Here is a 15,216-nt window from a genome sequence, read left to right on the forward strand (position 1 = left end):
CCCCCCGAACATGCATTAGTGCCATGTTACAATATTTAATGACTCTGAGCTCCTGAAGTTGCCTAAAATGGGGATTTACTTACAGACCTTACTCTGGCTGTAAGTCAGTTAAAGGTTGACTGCCTCAATCATCATCAAGTTCAAATTTATTTCCTTTTTAACATGATATGCTATATGAACACTAACAGTTTTCAGCTTTTCTGGATCTTGAGTCTGATTCTCTTTACAACACATTCTTCATTTCTTGTATATGTAGTGCCTGCATGAGTATATCATTCTTGTTAAATTGCAGTTTAATAATAATAATAATAATAATGCATGTAATCATGCTGATTGACAACACATGGAACAATGTTGTGTATCTTCTTCCTAACAGGGTATTGCTGGAACAGATGTAGCTAAAGAAGCTTCTGATATTATTCTTACGGATGACAACTTCACAAGCATTGTTAAAGCAGTTATGTGGGGACGAAATGTATATGACAGTATCTCCAAATTCCTTCAGTTCCAGCTTACTGTCAATGTAGTAGCAGTAATTGTTGCTTTCACAGGAGCATGTATAACACAAGTAGGTATTGATGGTAGTTTGAAATAATTTTAAAGATTATAACTAGGTAGTTAAGACTTTCCTACTGAAACTGCCTTTATTTTGAGTGTTGTACTGAAGAATGTTTTTCTTCTAAAAGCATACCATCAAACTTCTCTCTAGTAAATGTACTTGATGCTTGTAACATGTTTGTTTTCAGGATATTTATTATCCATTAGGAAACTTTATATTTTTATAGGATTCTCCACTTAAAGCTGTGCAGATGTTGTGGGTAAATCTGATAATGGACACACTGGCTTCTCTTGCTTTGGCAACGGAACCACCCACTGAATCTCTCTTGCTCCGGAAACCTTATGGTAGAAATAAACCTCTGATTTCTCGTACGATGATGAAGAATATTTTGGGTCATGCGTTCTATCAACTTGTGGTAGTCTTTACTCTCCTGTTTGCTGGTAAGAATATTTTTTCTTTTGTAAAGGTTTAACTTTCCATAGGTTAAAGCTGTTAGATTATCTCAATACTAAAAACTAGGTGTATAGCTCTTGTTCTGGAACCTCAGTTTTTTGACAGTTATGTCCTAGTATTGTGTGTGTACTTGTGCACCTGAATTCCAATACTGTTTTTTATATAAACAGGTGAGAAAATGTTTGATATTGATAGTGGAAGAAATGCACCTCTTCATGCTCCTCCTTCAGAGCATTACACTATTGTGTTTAATACATTTGTGATGATGCAGCTTTTTAATGAAATTAATGCTCGAAAAATCCATGGTGAAAGAAATGTGTTTGAAGGAATTTTCAACAATGCTATCTTTTGTATTATTGTACTCGGCACGTTTATTGTACAGGTAGGTCACTTTAAAGAGTTTATTGCTAATGTTTCAACTTGATTGTTACTTAAATTCATTAATATTTCCAAGGTAAACTGTTCAGGTTTATAGGTGTCTATTTTATGCAATATCCAATTTTATAATACTTGAAAGAAAGCTAGTATCAAATGCTTCCTTGAATAAAGGATCCTGCCCCTTTTTTTTTTTTTTCTCGTGGAGTTTAATTTTGGTCCAAAACCACTTATTCCTTTTAATGAAATGTTGTAATTTCAGGCCTTAGTTGTGTTCTTGTAAATCGCAAGAATTTTACATATTGTAGATCCTTAATGGCAGGTTATGGCTATTGTCTTATGTAGAACAATGCTGAAATCCAACCTTTTTATGTGCAGTTTTTTTTTTTATTTACCACCTCTGATAAATGGTAACCAAACTACCCAGCCAAGACCAAAATTTGAATCAGTGTCTTGCAGTTATAGTAAGCACTGTTAATTTAGTCTGGTCTTTATGATGACAGGCATTTTTTGTATGTGGAACAAATTTGTATGGAGAACTGGTCAGATTTTTAGCATAGGTCATCTTAATACATTTTCATCTAAGTCCCATGTGTTCTTTCCAAACTAATACATGTAACAATAAACAAAGGCCAAAACTGGCTTGCTCTTCTCTTGATTTGTCATTCTATGATTTCATGTTTTTTTTTCTTTAGCAATTTAAGATTTTGAAATGCAGTAATTTTTTTTTTTAATTATAATTTGAGGATTAAGGGGGAAAATAAGGGTATTTGGGAAAACTAAATGCTGATACTCCAGTTGAGCAAATGTTGATCTTTGTCACTTTAGGGACTTGTGGAAAATTTAGTTAAAGCAAAAACATTTGGCTGCCCTTACTAAACAATGCATGAATAACTACCACAGTTCACATTTCTGGTTTGCCACTGCTTTTTGACCAACTCCTTAACCTTTTGTACATGTGTAGTGACAGTAAGCTTCAAGTTTGAGATTCAGAAATGATGTTTGAGTGCTTGTACTTGCCTATGGACTATGACTGGTATTGTAAACTAGCCAGACCAGTTTCATTCTAAGTAACAGTAACAAAGTCCACTATACAGTCCATTTTATATAAAGAAGAGTCAACTTGTGTTCTGTGCTATAAATCTGTCACGTTAGAAATGAAGAACAAAAACTGATCGCAAGGCTTTTGCTTGCCTAAAATCTGGTAGAGGTTGGCCATTAGCTGTTTCTAAATGTAGGACTGAAGAAAAATACTTTTAATTTGAAATAGTAAAGTAAATAAACTAACTAAAAGTACAAGTAACAGGAAGGAGAATTATTTTATCTTTTAGCTTTAGAAACTTAAGTTTTTTTCATTTGAAGATGGTATTGGTGGTAAGGTTCCAAATACTTTAATGTAAAAAGTTTTGGAGATTGTTTAAAACACTTGCATAGATTTACTGATTCCCGGTATTCTACAAATGGTCTCTTACTATGCCTTTTCCCCCCCACAGATAATCATTGTACAGTTTGGTGGGAAACCTTTTAGTTGCTCAGAACTTACAGTAGAACAGTGGCTGTGGTCCATTTTCCTGGGTATGGGAACACTACTCTGGGGCCAGGTAAACCTTTAGTACAAGCTAACTATCCTGGTAGAATAAAAGTCACTAAATTTTAACTTTATTTTATAAACATGTTTAGGTTGTTATCCTGCATATAAGCACCGCATCAATGCATCTAAACAAAACTAAAGCTTGTTGCATGGAATGCAGTAGACTGTATGCATTTACATATACATAGCCTTGGAGCGAAGAAATGGCAATTTTTTAGTTACAGTTGAAGTATTAGGTTAAGCATAATTTTAGCAGTGCCAGATTAGAACAGTGCGCCTCTCGGTTGTAGTGTCTTGCTCAAATAACGTCTGAAGTTTACTAAAAATATTAGAACAGCTTTAACATATGTAGGAACCAAAGCTTCAAGGTATGTAAATGTAATCAGTGGGTGTGCAAAACCAATGGCAATACCAGTTAACAGTGGGTGATATTAAAAACATGAATGGCATGGAAACACCTGAAAGCTTTTAGATGTTACTATCAGCAGTTTTTTTGGAAGAACAGAAAAATTAACACCGGTATTCTGGATTAAGCAAACACCATCAAGATGTGGAATATGTTCATATGGCACCAGCTCCATTAGACAGGACATGTCATAAAGATGCTCCCAACTCGCCAATGGTCACTGCTCTGGAGGTGGGCAAAAGAGGATGCCTTGAAAGTTGATATGAATTAATGTTGTGAGACTCGGGAACCAAATCATCTCCTTTGGTGCAATAATGATCACTTCAAGCAAACTTCTCTCATCACTATGGAGAGACAAAGGGAAGGAATGGGCGGCCAGACATTACCAGGTTCTATGCCTCTTCCAGAACTACTTGCCATGTGTACACTCCTAACATGCGGCTCTTTGATTAGTCTCCCTAGTCCTCTATCAATTCGGACTACTCTTCTGTCTACTACAAGACCACCATCCTCTTGTATCAAGGGACTGTGCTGATATTAGGAATAGTTAAACTGGAAATATCAACACAATTTAGTTGACTTATAGCCAGATACTGTTTTTTCAAAATTTGTTTCCTATGATTAACTAAAATAACTTTCAGCACTTCAGGAACAGCTATAAGGACTGAAACCTATAAACAACATGAAGTACTTGGAAGCTTCTTGCATGAGCAAAATGTTTAATGAAGAGATGGCTTTCTTATGGTACATACGTATCCATAAATTCACTTGAGAGACGGAGCAAACTTGCCCTATCTAATTGTCCTCCCCTCATCATACTGCAATTGTGACCTACACTTTGGACTTGGAAAATCTTTTCTACTTTTCACTACCCATATACTAAAAGTGAGGGTTTTTGTGATCTTTATTGAACCAACTGCATAGTTTGGGAGAAATGTCCAAAGGATTATTGTCTGACTTGCCCAACTATCTGGTTGGTGAAATTTAAAAAGCATGACAAATCTTGCCTCTTCTACATGTCCTAGACATCACAGCTACAACTCTAACCCCACTAGTCATGCAAGACATTCTTCATCAGGTCTTTGATCACATTTTGCGAGGGACACTTTCACACACCACAGACTTGTGCTTGAGTATAAAAACTGTGCGCATACACACACACACACACACACACACACACACACGTGTGTGTGTGTGTGTGTGTATATGAACAATCATGATGTGGAAACAAATGGCTTGCCCTTGCATTTAAAGCATAGAACTTAATTCCCATGCAGCAAAACAGGATCTCGTATATGAATGAGCTTGACAAGACCCATATAATAAACTGGCACTCCTGGGGCTTGAATTGGTGGCTGTGGATGAAGGATCTGGACACTTCAGCCTTTTCTCGTCCTAGGTTTAGTGATCTGTATACCTTGCGTCTTGCAAGACTCTTTTGACTTTGAACTCCATCACCCCCTGGGCTCTTCAAAGATCGTGGGAGAACTACATTTGCCCACTTCTGGAAGAAATGGCAATAGATGCTACTTGGCTGACACTGAGTGGGTGGAGATATGAAGATTTACCTCATGTAGCACAATTGCATCAGTTTTTTTCAAGAAGGGGCTAATGCGCTCGTAGTCCAGAGTCTGAGCAGAAATAACAAAACTGATTATTTACCAATGATACTTGCAAACATGCATAAAGCAAAAACTATTCAGCCAAATTTGAACATAATTATCTTTTTATAAAATTGGCCTACACAAGCATTCTATCTGCTTGAAAGTAACTTTGTAACTAGTACAACTTTTAAAGTCATGTCCAACCAAAGCCTTAAATTTCTTGATGAAATTGTGGCTTTTGAGTGACTTGTACTCAATTTACAAATGTGAATTTGTTCTCTTGAGTGCCTTGAAACACTTAACTGAAGCTTGAGTCCCCTCTTCTTCCCATATCACTTTTCCCACCAATATTCCTATGGAAAGGTAAGTGTATTACATTCCCAGCTATCACCCATTGTCCTCTTGCAGTTTTGGTGCGAGTTGGAAACGTTCTGGTAGCTGTTGTCGCATTGTCTGGTGCAATATCTGAAAAGCTCAATGGCTAAGGAAAGGAAAGGAGCATCTGGCTGCCTCATGCCTTTCTGAGCTTGGGAGCCTAGAGTAAAGCAGGCTGAATTTTTATTTGGCTCTTCCTAGATTTACAGCTGTCCAAGGAGGGAGTCTGGGGCAGGGAAAGAAGCCAAGAGCACCCTGTCAGTTGGTTTCCTGACTCTGTCCAATTCGGCCAGGATGCTATCTGATACAAATCCTGCTGTGGACCACAGTCTACCTGGGGACAGCCATTCTGGCTGTTCCATGCTTTTGGGCTCTGTCGTGTCTTGCAAATTCTCAGTGGAACTTGTATGTGCGTCTCGCTTCCTCAGTACCTTCTGAACTGTTTACAAAGGAATCAAAATCTTTTTTTTTTTTTTTTTTTTTTATTATTATTATTATTAATTGTATGGTCCCTTTACTACCCCCTACTAGAGCTTTCATGTTAAATGGGGGGGGGTGGAGCTTTCATGTTTAAAAAAAAAAAAAAAAAGGGGGGGGGTACCACTTGCCAGAAACTTCCTGTGTGTCACTTTTTAAATGAGCCCCACCCCCAAACTAAATGAACCAACACATGCGATCTATAGAATCTAATATTTTAGCCTTTGGTCACTTGCAGTAAAAACAGGGAATGCAGCTGTATGCTAAACTAATGTAGTAGTATGAGAAACTGAAATCAAATGCAGGGAAAGTCAGGGAAGATCTTGCGCACAAGCTGATTTGTGGCTTTCTCACATGCTTAACTCACTCTGTCATCAGCTTTGCAGCTCTCTGGAGGGGTTACAGCAATGTTGAATAAATAGTATTGGGCTGTTAGCTTTTATATTATAACTAGCTGCATCTTTTCAAGCAAAGCCTTTAAAAGTAAAGTAATCTTCAGTATAACTTGAAACAACTTTTTATGATATAACTAAATTGAAGGAAAAAATGTTTTACTACTTTATGCATCTTTCCCTCTTAAGTTGATTTCAACAATTCCAACCAGCCGGTTGAAATTCCTTAAAGAAGCTGGCCACGGAACACACAAGGATGAGATTCCTGAGGAAGAGTTAGCAGAAGATGTAGAAGAGATTGATCATGCTGAAAGAGAATTGCGTCGTGGTCAGATCTTGTGGTTTAGGGGCCTGAACAGGATACAGACTCAGGTATGGTCTTGGAAAAAGGTAGGACCTGGGGGTTGAGGGCCTTTTTTTTTTTTTTTTTTTTTTTAAGGAATTGCCCCCTCCTTCCTTTTCACCCAGTAAGGTGACTTTTAAACTATGTGACTTTCTTTTTCTCCTCAAGATTGGGTATGGATGGCTCTGTAATCCCTCAAGCTCTCTTTTCACTTTCTTCAGCTCTAAATAAAACTCCTTGCTTGTATATCTACTCTGTAAAAAGTGCCTTTTCTCTTTTACTTTTTGTGTGTCATAGATGGGATGGTCCTTTCTCTTGTTCTCTCTCTCTTGCTGAGCAAGCTGTCACAATCTCTGATTCCTTGCAGATGGATGTAGTGAATGCTTTCCAGAGTGGAAGTACCATTCAGGGGGCTCTAAGGCGGCAACCCTCCATCGCCAGCCAGCATCATGATGTAACAAATATTTCTACCCCTACACATGTAGTGTTTTCCTCTACTACTACTTCTACTACTGTGGGGTGTGAGTGTGTGTTCCTAAAGTGCATGAAATTAACATTTCCTAATTCACGCACCTAACGTTTCTCATTTTCTCCTTAGTATTCATCGTTCAGGCTTTTCATAAAGCTTTCTTTTCACAAAGTGGAGTCCTCAAGATTCTTTTTCTTAGAGGGCTAGAGAACAGGTGGAACAGTTGCAACAAAAGACTTAAATATGAAAGCTGTGAGCCTGCATATACTGTGCCTTCATCCATTTGTGTACGGGGGATGTTTTAAAAACTGAAAGTAGGAAAACTGTTGTAAATTTTCGAGTATATGCCTTTAACAGTGATTATTTTAAAATGTTTATACCTGATGGAACATAACTGAGCCAACAAAAGTAAGCAATAGCATCTGTAACTAACACGAAAAAATATGCATACAATATTAACTTTTCCTACTTTTGCTATGATTTAAATTTGATTTGAAGCTTATAACACTACTCTAGACAGTATTTTAAAGAATTCTAAAAGAGCAAATCCTATCAAAATTGTTCCTGGATGGTGGCTTGCTTTTGTTGGGTGTGATTTTCTAACTAGATACAAACATTTTAAGAAATTCCAGGGCTTGGTTGGTAAAATGCCTGCTCTGCATGCTTAAAAACAGTAGTACAAATTACAAACTTGGTGCAAAACTATGGATGTATTAAACCACTTTAATAAGAAATGTCAAGCATTGCATGGTAAAACCTTCTTCAGACTTTAGTGACTTCTTCTCCAGGCTCTTTCAGCAGCAGTGAGAAACGATGTTTGTCATAACTAAGTGGCACTGTGGTTTCAGCCTTCCTCAGTTAAGACAAAGCGCATTAATTTTAATCTCTAATATCTAGAAGTTTGGGGAATTGAAGATATACAACTGTTACAATCTAACTCTTTTGTGCCTATAAAGTAGACTTCATAGACATCAGGGCTGGAAGGGACCTCGGAAGATCATCGAGTCCAGCCCCCCGCCCAAAGGGCAGGAAGTCAGCTGGGGTCATAGGATCCCAGCAAGATAAGCATCCAGTTTCATCTTGAAGGTGTTCAATGAAGGCGCTTGAACCACCTCCGGTGGCAGGCTGTTCCAGACCTTGGGGGCTCGGACAGTAAAGTAGTAAAGAAGTTCTTCCTTATGTCCAGCCTGAAACGATCTTGAAGTAGTTTGTGACCATTCGACCTCATCATCCCTTGGGGCGCTCTGGTGAACAAACGTTCCCCCAGATGCAATAAAATTGCATAATGGAACGTAAAAGAACGTATTATACTACATCTGGGGGAACAGATGTAGTATAAAAATTTTACACAACTGTGTGTATATTTAAAAAAAAAAAAAAGGGCAGGCAGAGGGTATGAGGAGGAATTGTTTCCATCCTAATGATTTAACCTTAATGTTTTTAAACAAAGTGTCACTTTAAGACAGTCTGGCTAAATGATCATTGTGGCTAGTTAGCCAAGTATCTTTTTATAGTGGAGCAGTTTAATAGTGAAACTCATGGAAAGGTATCTTTTTAAAGCAGTGATTCTCAATGAGTGCCATGGCACCTTAGGGTGTCTTGATCCTTTCAAGGGTGCCACACACTGTTAACACTGTTAAGTGTGCAAACACAATTTATAAGATAAACCCAGATACTCCAAATAGGTTTTTATAGTATGAAAAATATTCTGATCTGAGGTGGTTTTTCTGAGTTCTTTGCAACAGAAGAATTGCTTTGGTTCTGTAATAATAAAAAAAAGTATAAAAAATTGTAAGAGCTGGCATCTTTGAGGGGTACTTCAAGTCTGAAAAGGCTGAGAACCACTGTTTTTAAAGGCTTTTAGGAGTTGTCTTGGAAGGTTGTTATTCTGGCTTCGTTGGTTCAGCCACAGCCTTCCTATGTGAGCCTGGGTTACCTGCCATCTGTAAAATGAGGCTAATTCCCTACCTCACAGGGGTGTTGTGAGGCTTAAATCATGGATTTAGTGTTTCAAAAAGTGGTTTTTCACAAGGTGCTATATAAAGTATAATCCTAACTTTTGTGGGGATTGGGATCTGCAGGATTGCTCTTAGCTATTTAGAATGCTAGTGGATAACTATAATGTTCCTTGATTCTAGTCTATTAGCCAGGTAAAACCTCTTATTTCACATAATGAAGTAACTTTAGGGTATACGATAGTGTGGGGAAGCTGACCTTTGCTTTGTCAGAGTAGTGTTTTAGCTGATGAACACACACACCTTTTCTGTTTGTTCAGAAAAAAAAATCCCTTCCTACAATACCCTTAAGGAGTATAGTGCACTTCCTCCAGTAAGCTATTGATAGCTTTTACATCTTAAAGGATGGAGAAGTCAGCATTCAACTACTTCCAGCATGCCTCTCTCAGAAATCTGCTTGAGATGCTTTTGGTTCCCCCAGAAACCCTTTGTGTTGAAATGCTTCTCAAGTAAGCTATACCTCCATAAGTAAACAACCTTTTATACCTGGGCAATTCATGCCTGTACAAAATTCCATTTCTTCCTTAGGAAGGTGTTGACATCTTCTCTGATTTGTACCATAATGCTTAAATGCTTTATAAGCATTTATAAATGCTATAACATTTATAGCATGTAGATGCTGCTACATCTTGGATCAATGTAAAAATGTTTACAATATGTTGATATCTAGGCCAGAAGATTATTTTCACACTTATGGGTTTTATTGTGGCAAAGAGGTTGCCTTGTAAAGGTATCCCATCCACTTTGAATATTGTTATTGTAACATCTAGGTCCAGTTACATTACATATAGCCAAATGTTTCTTTCATCTCCTTTAGTGTGGCCTTATCAGCTGGTAAATAAAGGGGTAGCATATTTCTTTGGCCCTTCTTTAATTGTTACGCTGCAATCTGAAAACCCCATCTAGGCCCAGCAGCTGAAGGAAAAGGTCACTGTCAAAAGGACTTTCTTTGTTTTGAAGCTGCATGAATCCTCAGCCTAAAATGGAGCATGTTCAATATTTTTCATTTGTTTCAACACAGGCAGTGCACAACACTACTGTTGCCTCTATTCAAACGTATTATCACACTGTAAAAATGTTTGGGCTATTTTTGAGGTATACCATAGTGTATGCTTTTCTTTTTTTAATTATCTAGGTTTCATTTTGGCATATCATTAATGTGTTTTCCAGTCTTTGGCCTCTTGGTTTTAAATACTCAGATTTTTTTTCCTTAAAGCTTTTGTAACAGGAATCTCAATTTAATGAAGGGCCCTGATACCTTAGTTCTCAATAATCAAGCTTCACTGAATGGTGGAAGATTTTACCTGAAGCTTTTACTGATACTGTCACTTGATGGTAAGCTGTCTGAAGATCTTTGTTCTAGTTAGGTAAAAATCCTTTTTTAGTATTAACTAGATGGAGCATAATACTGGGCAAGAAATGTTAGTCTTGCCCATGTGTTTGTCCTTTAGAAAATGACTTTTCATGCATGCATTTCTTCAGTGCCTCTAAAGCTAGTTCTATCCTACAGAAATTTAAGCTTGAAAAGCTCCCTGAATTTAAAAAGGTCCTGCTTCAAACGTTTGGTAAGCTCAAAATCCAAAAACTTGTTTGGGTTGGTGAAATTTTTGGTTTTGAACTTTAATTTTTTTACTGAACTAATATAAAGTCACTTCGACACAGGCAAAACAATCTAGTTTAGAAGTAGTCAGTATTGCATTTTGACACTTTTTCCAAACTTTCTCCCTCTGAGAATTTCAATTAGATTTTTAAACCGGTATCTATTTTCAGATTCAATTTCAAAAAACGATTTGGGCAAAAGTTCTTAAATTTAGCCAACTTCACTAGTTGTCTTGGGTTCTACAGGTGTAATTTTACTTGTACGGCTGGAGTAGTGGTTGTTTGTTTGGGTTTGTTACATTAAAACAAATCAAATGGAGGGGATGGAAGTTACTACTGAATTACTACTAACATCAAAGAAAAGAATAGAATATGCTTAAGTGGAATTTGTTCATGAGCAAAGTTACGGATGCTGAAGTCTTTAAACTTGGGTGGGGGAGGGGGAGACTTCAAAGTGCATAACACCAATTCAGTTATTTTGCCATAAATCCTTGGACAGTACTGGTGAATTCAGTGGACTTGGGGTTGGGCAGGTGTTCGGTCTTCAAAAATTCTACGTGTTATTGTGTAGTCTTAAACAGATTGCTTAACTGATGTTCCTCAGGCTTTTTGGGGTTTTTGGCCAATAAAGTGAGGTTAATACCCAGCTCTTATTACAGTGTTTAGAGAGCCTCAATAAACAATTCAAGTGTGGAGATTTCCTAATACATTTTTTTTAGTACATATCTGCCTTCTATCTGTGTGATTTAGCATTTGATCTTAATGAGAATCTTATTGTACTTTTTTCAATTACTAGCTAAGGTTACCAGTTTTGCACTAACCTTGAGTATAACAACTTATTGCAATGTTAAAGCAATTTCAAACTCTATTTCTGAATGCAAGGGCTAACTTCTGGAATTTTAACATGGGTTACCCATGATTGTTGTGACCTATTAAGAAAATGTGCATGTATTGTGTTCAGGTTTTTCAATTTATCAAATGATTGGTGGAAATTACTTTCACCATGTTTTTATGGTGAAATGCAATTTGATGCACTAACACAACCTACAAGTTGTTGTATGTTCTCACTTTGTGATGCTTTTTGGACTTGTATACATCTCTCGCAGACTGACTTCTGAGGAAAAGACTGTGTCCATGTATAGACATACTTTCTTAGCCAGGATTGCTTGGACATTTTTTTTTCCCCTGTTTTTTTCCTTTGTATTCTTGCTTTGTATATCTGTTTCTTATGGTAGCTTTAATAGTGTATGCAGTAATCCATGTGGATGAATTCTTGAGAGATGAAAAATCCTCAAGAAGGAAATGTATGCTTCCTGGCTTCTGTGGAGGCCTTTCAGATGACTGACTTGACTTTCCAGAAAGCATCAAGAAAAACTTCTGTGCATAAGGGAAAATGCTTACATTGTCCATTGTGTAACTCACAAGCTAAATATTTGTTGAACTGTAGAATACATTGCTAATCAATATTGAAAGAGTCTCTTGTGGTAAATGGGTATATACTCGATTATTTACAACTGTTGTAGAATTGCTTGCATGACACTTGAGTAAATGTCCAATCATTGTGACATTCAGCTTACACTTGCTTGGCTTTTTCATAGTTGGTGACGTGATTCCTAGCATGAGAAATAGCAACCCTGTGTGCTCTAACTTATTTTAGCTCCCCCCTCCCTAATGTTCAGTAATGTTCTTTAAAGCTTGTTGAATTTGTGAATAAGTACCAAAACAAAAAAAATTGGAGAATTTGAGTAATTAAAACAAAAAAAAAAGTCTTGGCCCATATCAAGTAATGCAGCAATTTTAGTGCTAATTTGAATTTTTAGATACTTTAATTTTTTACAGTACACTTACACAATTTTTATTCCTGTAGTAGACTGGCAGTGCTCTACTGAAACGCTCTTCATTTTTTACAGTTTATTGCAAGTTCCACTGCATCACATACAAATTCGATTCACTCATGTATAGCTGTTTGTGGATTCAAACTCATAAGAACCCCGCTCTTCGCTAGCAAACCTGCAGACCACTAATAGAGTTTTCCTGTCTTTACAGATCCGAGTGGTGAATGCATTTCGTAGTTCCCTATATGAAGGTTTAGAAAAGCCTGAGACACGAAGTTCAATTCACAATTTTATGACACATCCTGAGTTTAGAATAGAAGATTCCGAGCCTCATATTCCCCTCATTGATGATACTGATGCTGAAGATGATGCTCCAACGAAACGTAACTCTACTCCCCCACCCTCTCCCAATAAAAATAACAATGCGGTTGACAGTGGAATTCACCTTACAACAGACATGAACAAGTCTGCTACCTCTTCATCCCCAGGGAGCCCGCTACATAGTTTGGAAACATCACTCTGATTGTAAGCTGAATGTTAACACACTAGCTGCATTGTAAAGAAATTGAAACTGGGTCTTTTCACACATTGTGATGGACAAGATTGTATTCTTGTCCTGGACTTCAACAGAAGACACACTTGTATGAATGTAGATTTATTTTTTTAAAGAAGCTTTCTGCCAGACTGGAGGGTGCTTTTTTGGGGGTGGGGGTAATAATGAACTTTGACAGAAACAGTAACTCGGCATAAGTGACCTGCGGATCATCAGTTGTACTTAAGAATGGTCCTGAACAGTGTGTTAGCAGGGCTTTAGTTTATCTTGATCCTTTTGAAGGGGGGCGGGGGGCTGGGAAGGGCAAGGAGGCCCTGGATCATTGAATTAATACTTTAATTTCTGCTGTTGGCTGTTAATAATTTGGATTATTTATGTTTATAAATGATGCAGATCTGTTTACAAGGTTTGTAGATACTTTTTTGTTCCTGTTCATAGATGGGAAGCTTCCTTATAAATGATGCAGAGAAAAGAAGAAAAAAATAGTCCTTCAAATACTGCTGTATTTTCAGGAAAAGGGTGTTTCTATTGAAACTGTACTAAATTTTGCCTGCAATTTACCTTGTTAAATATTGTAGATAAATTGCTGATACTAATAGCCAAATAGATGACACTAATGCTTTGTAAAAACATGAGCAGTGGTGTTCTAATGAAGTTATGGCCTCTGTCCTAATTAGTTTCTTAAATACATTTACTACTTAATGGTTTTGAAACAACAACTGCTTAATTTTTAAAAATTTTGAGAAACTTACTGAATAACTTTTGTTTCGAACTTAGTAGGATTGTTTAATGCAGGACATCAGTGTGATGGAACTTGCTTGAAATACTCTTGTTATCTCAGGCAAAATGGATTAAATCAAAATACATCAGAAACTTAGTCCTTTTTGTTTTTGTCTAAACGTGTTAGCTTAGTGCTGTCTTTTGAACTGTGAGTGGAACTGTGACTTTTTTATTTATTTATTTTTTTTTTTTTCCTAATCCTCTAGAACCTTTCATACCGCATGAGGGCTGTTGGCATTTTGAAAAGCTATTAGTGGATAGCTTACGTAGGGGTGTTTTGTTTTTTTTTTGTTTTCGAACTGTTTGTAAACATGAATAAATCTGCCCTTTTATTAAAATAAATATGCAGCAATGGTTTCTAACAGATTTTTCTGAGCTCCTTCACTGGAATTTCTTGAAAGACTACTTTTTTTATATTACTGGTAAATTGAATTTCAAGATGGTAACAGCCCCAAGTAGTACTTTGAAACTGGCATGCTGGTGGCTGCCCTACAGGATGGAAGTAAATTTAAGATGTCCCAAAAATCTTCTTTTGAACTAAAAGGATACTTCTGGTGAATAGTTCTGGCTGAAAAAATGTATCTAGAGACTTAATGCATTGTTGTGTATTGCACTCCTCAATATCAGATGAACTGAGTTAACTAATGTGGCTGCAGCTGACTAGTATTTTTGCATGTTTAGTTGATCAGTAACCTTGACACCAAAACCTGATCTGGTCTCAGTAGCACTACAGTTGTCATCGTCTGCACCAATTGGATATTTGAATAATCTTATTTCTTCCTAGCTTTTTCTGTCTGTAACAGTTACCTTGTACTCTAGGCTTGTTTTTGTTGGGGAAACCAATCAGTCTGAATTCTAGTGATATTCATTAGCTCAGATAATTGTCAATTTTCATTTGATGTGGACAAGTGGAAGAGAACCTTTTTTGAGTTTTACCTCTTCATCTCCTCCCCACCTCTCCCCTCTTTCATTTGCAGATCCATGGAAACAGGTACAATAGGAGTTCACGCTTGATTCAGCTTTGTCAACCATTGTAGAATTCTGTAGTAGCTAAACTAGCCGCACAAAGGACATCTTTTGCCCAAGCCTTGAAGATAGCCTTGAATGATTTAACTTAATTATTGGGGGAAGAAAGAAACTTAAAACATGCTGCAAAAGCCATTTTAGTAGGCTTTAAACTTAAGAGTGAGAAGACAATTGCTCCTGTGGGTGATGTGTATAAGCTTGGGTTTGGAGACCTTGAGTGGGCAATTTTGCATTCATCCTGGGGCTTCAGCCACTGTATCCCACTGTCAACCACTCCTTCAACTTACTTTAAGTCAACTAAATGCATCTGACTTGGAAAGAGAGCCTTCCTTTCCAGGCATGGGATTTGTACTCTTTTTATCTG

General features: G+C 37.1%; 1 protein-coding gene across 1 annotated transcript; it reads left to right on the forward strand.

The window, feature by feature from the left end:
* Window positions 1-376: 376 nt before the first annotated feature.
* LOC102373179 (plasma membrane calcium-transporting ATPase 1) lies at window positions 377-13,919 on the forward strand (the record flags this gene model as incomplete). Its single annotated transcript, XM_025192054.1, has 7 exons — window positions 377-568; window positions 786-999; window positions 1,183-1,394; window positions 2,881-2,988; window positions 6,422-6,604; window positions 6,943-7,029; window positions 12,705-13,919. Coding segments are annotated over 7 exons (1,308 nt in total), but the record flags the coding sequence as incomplete, so codon positions are not given.
* Window positions 13,920-15,216: the final 1,297 nt, after the last annotated feature.

Source organism: Alligator sinensis, unplaced genomic scaffold (assembly GCF_000455745.1).
Source record: "Alligator sinensis unplaced genomic scaffold, ASM45574v1 scaffold245_1, whole genome shotgun sequence".
Taxonomy (NCBI): Eukaryota; Metazoa; Chordata; order Crocodylia; family Alligatoridae; genus Alligator; species Alligator sinensis.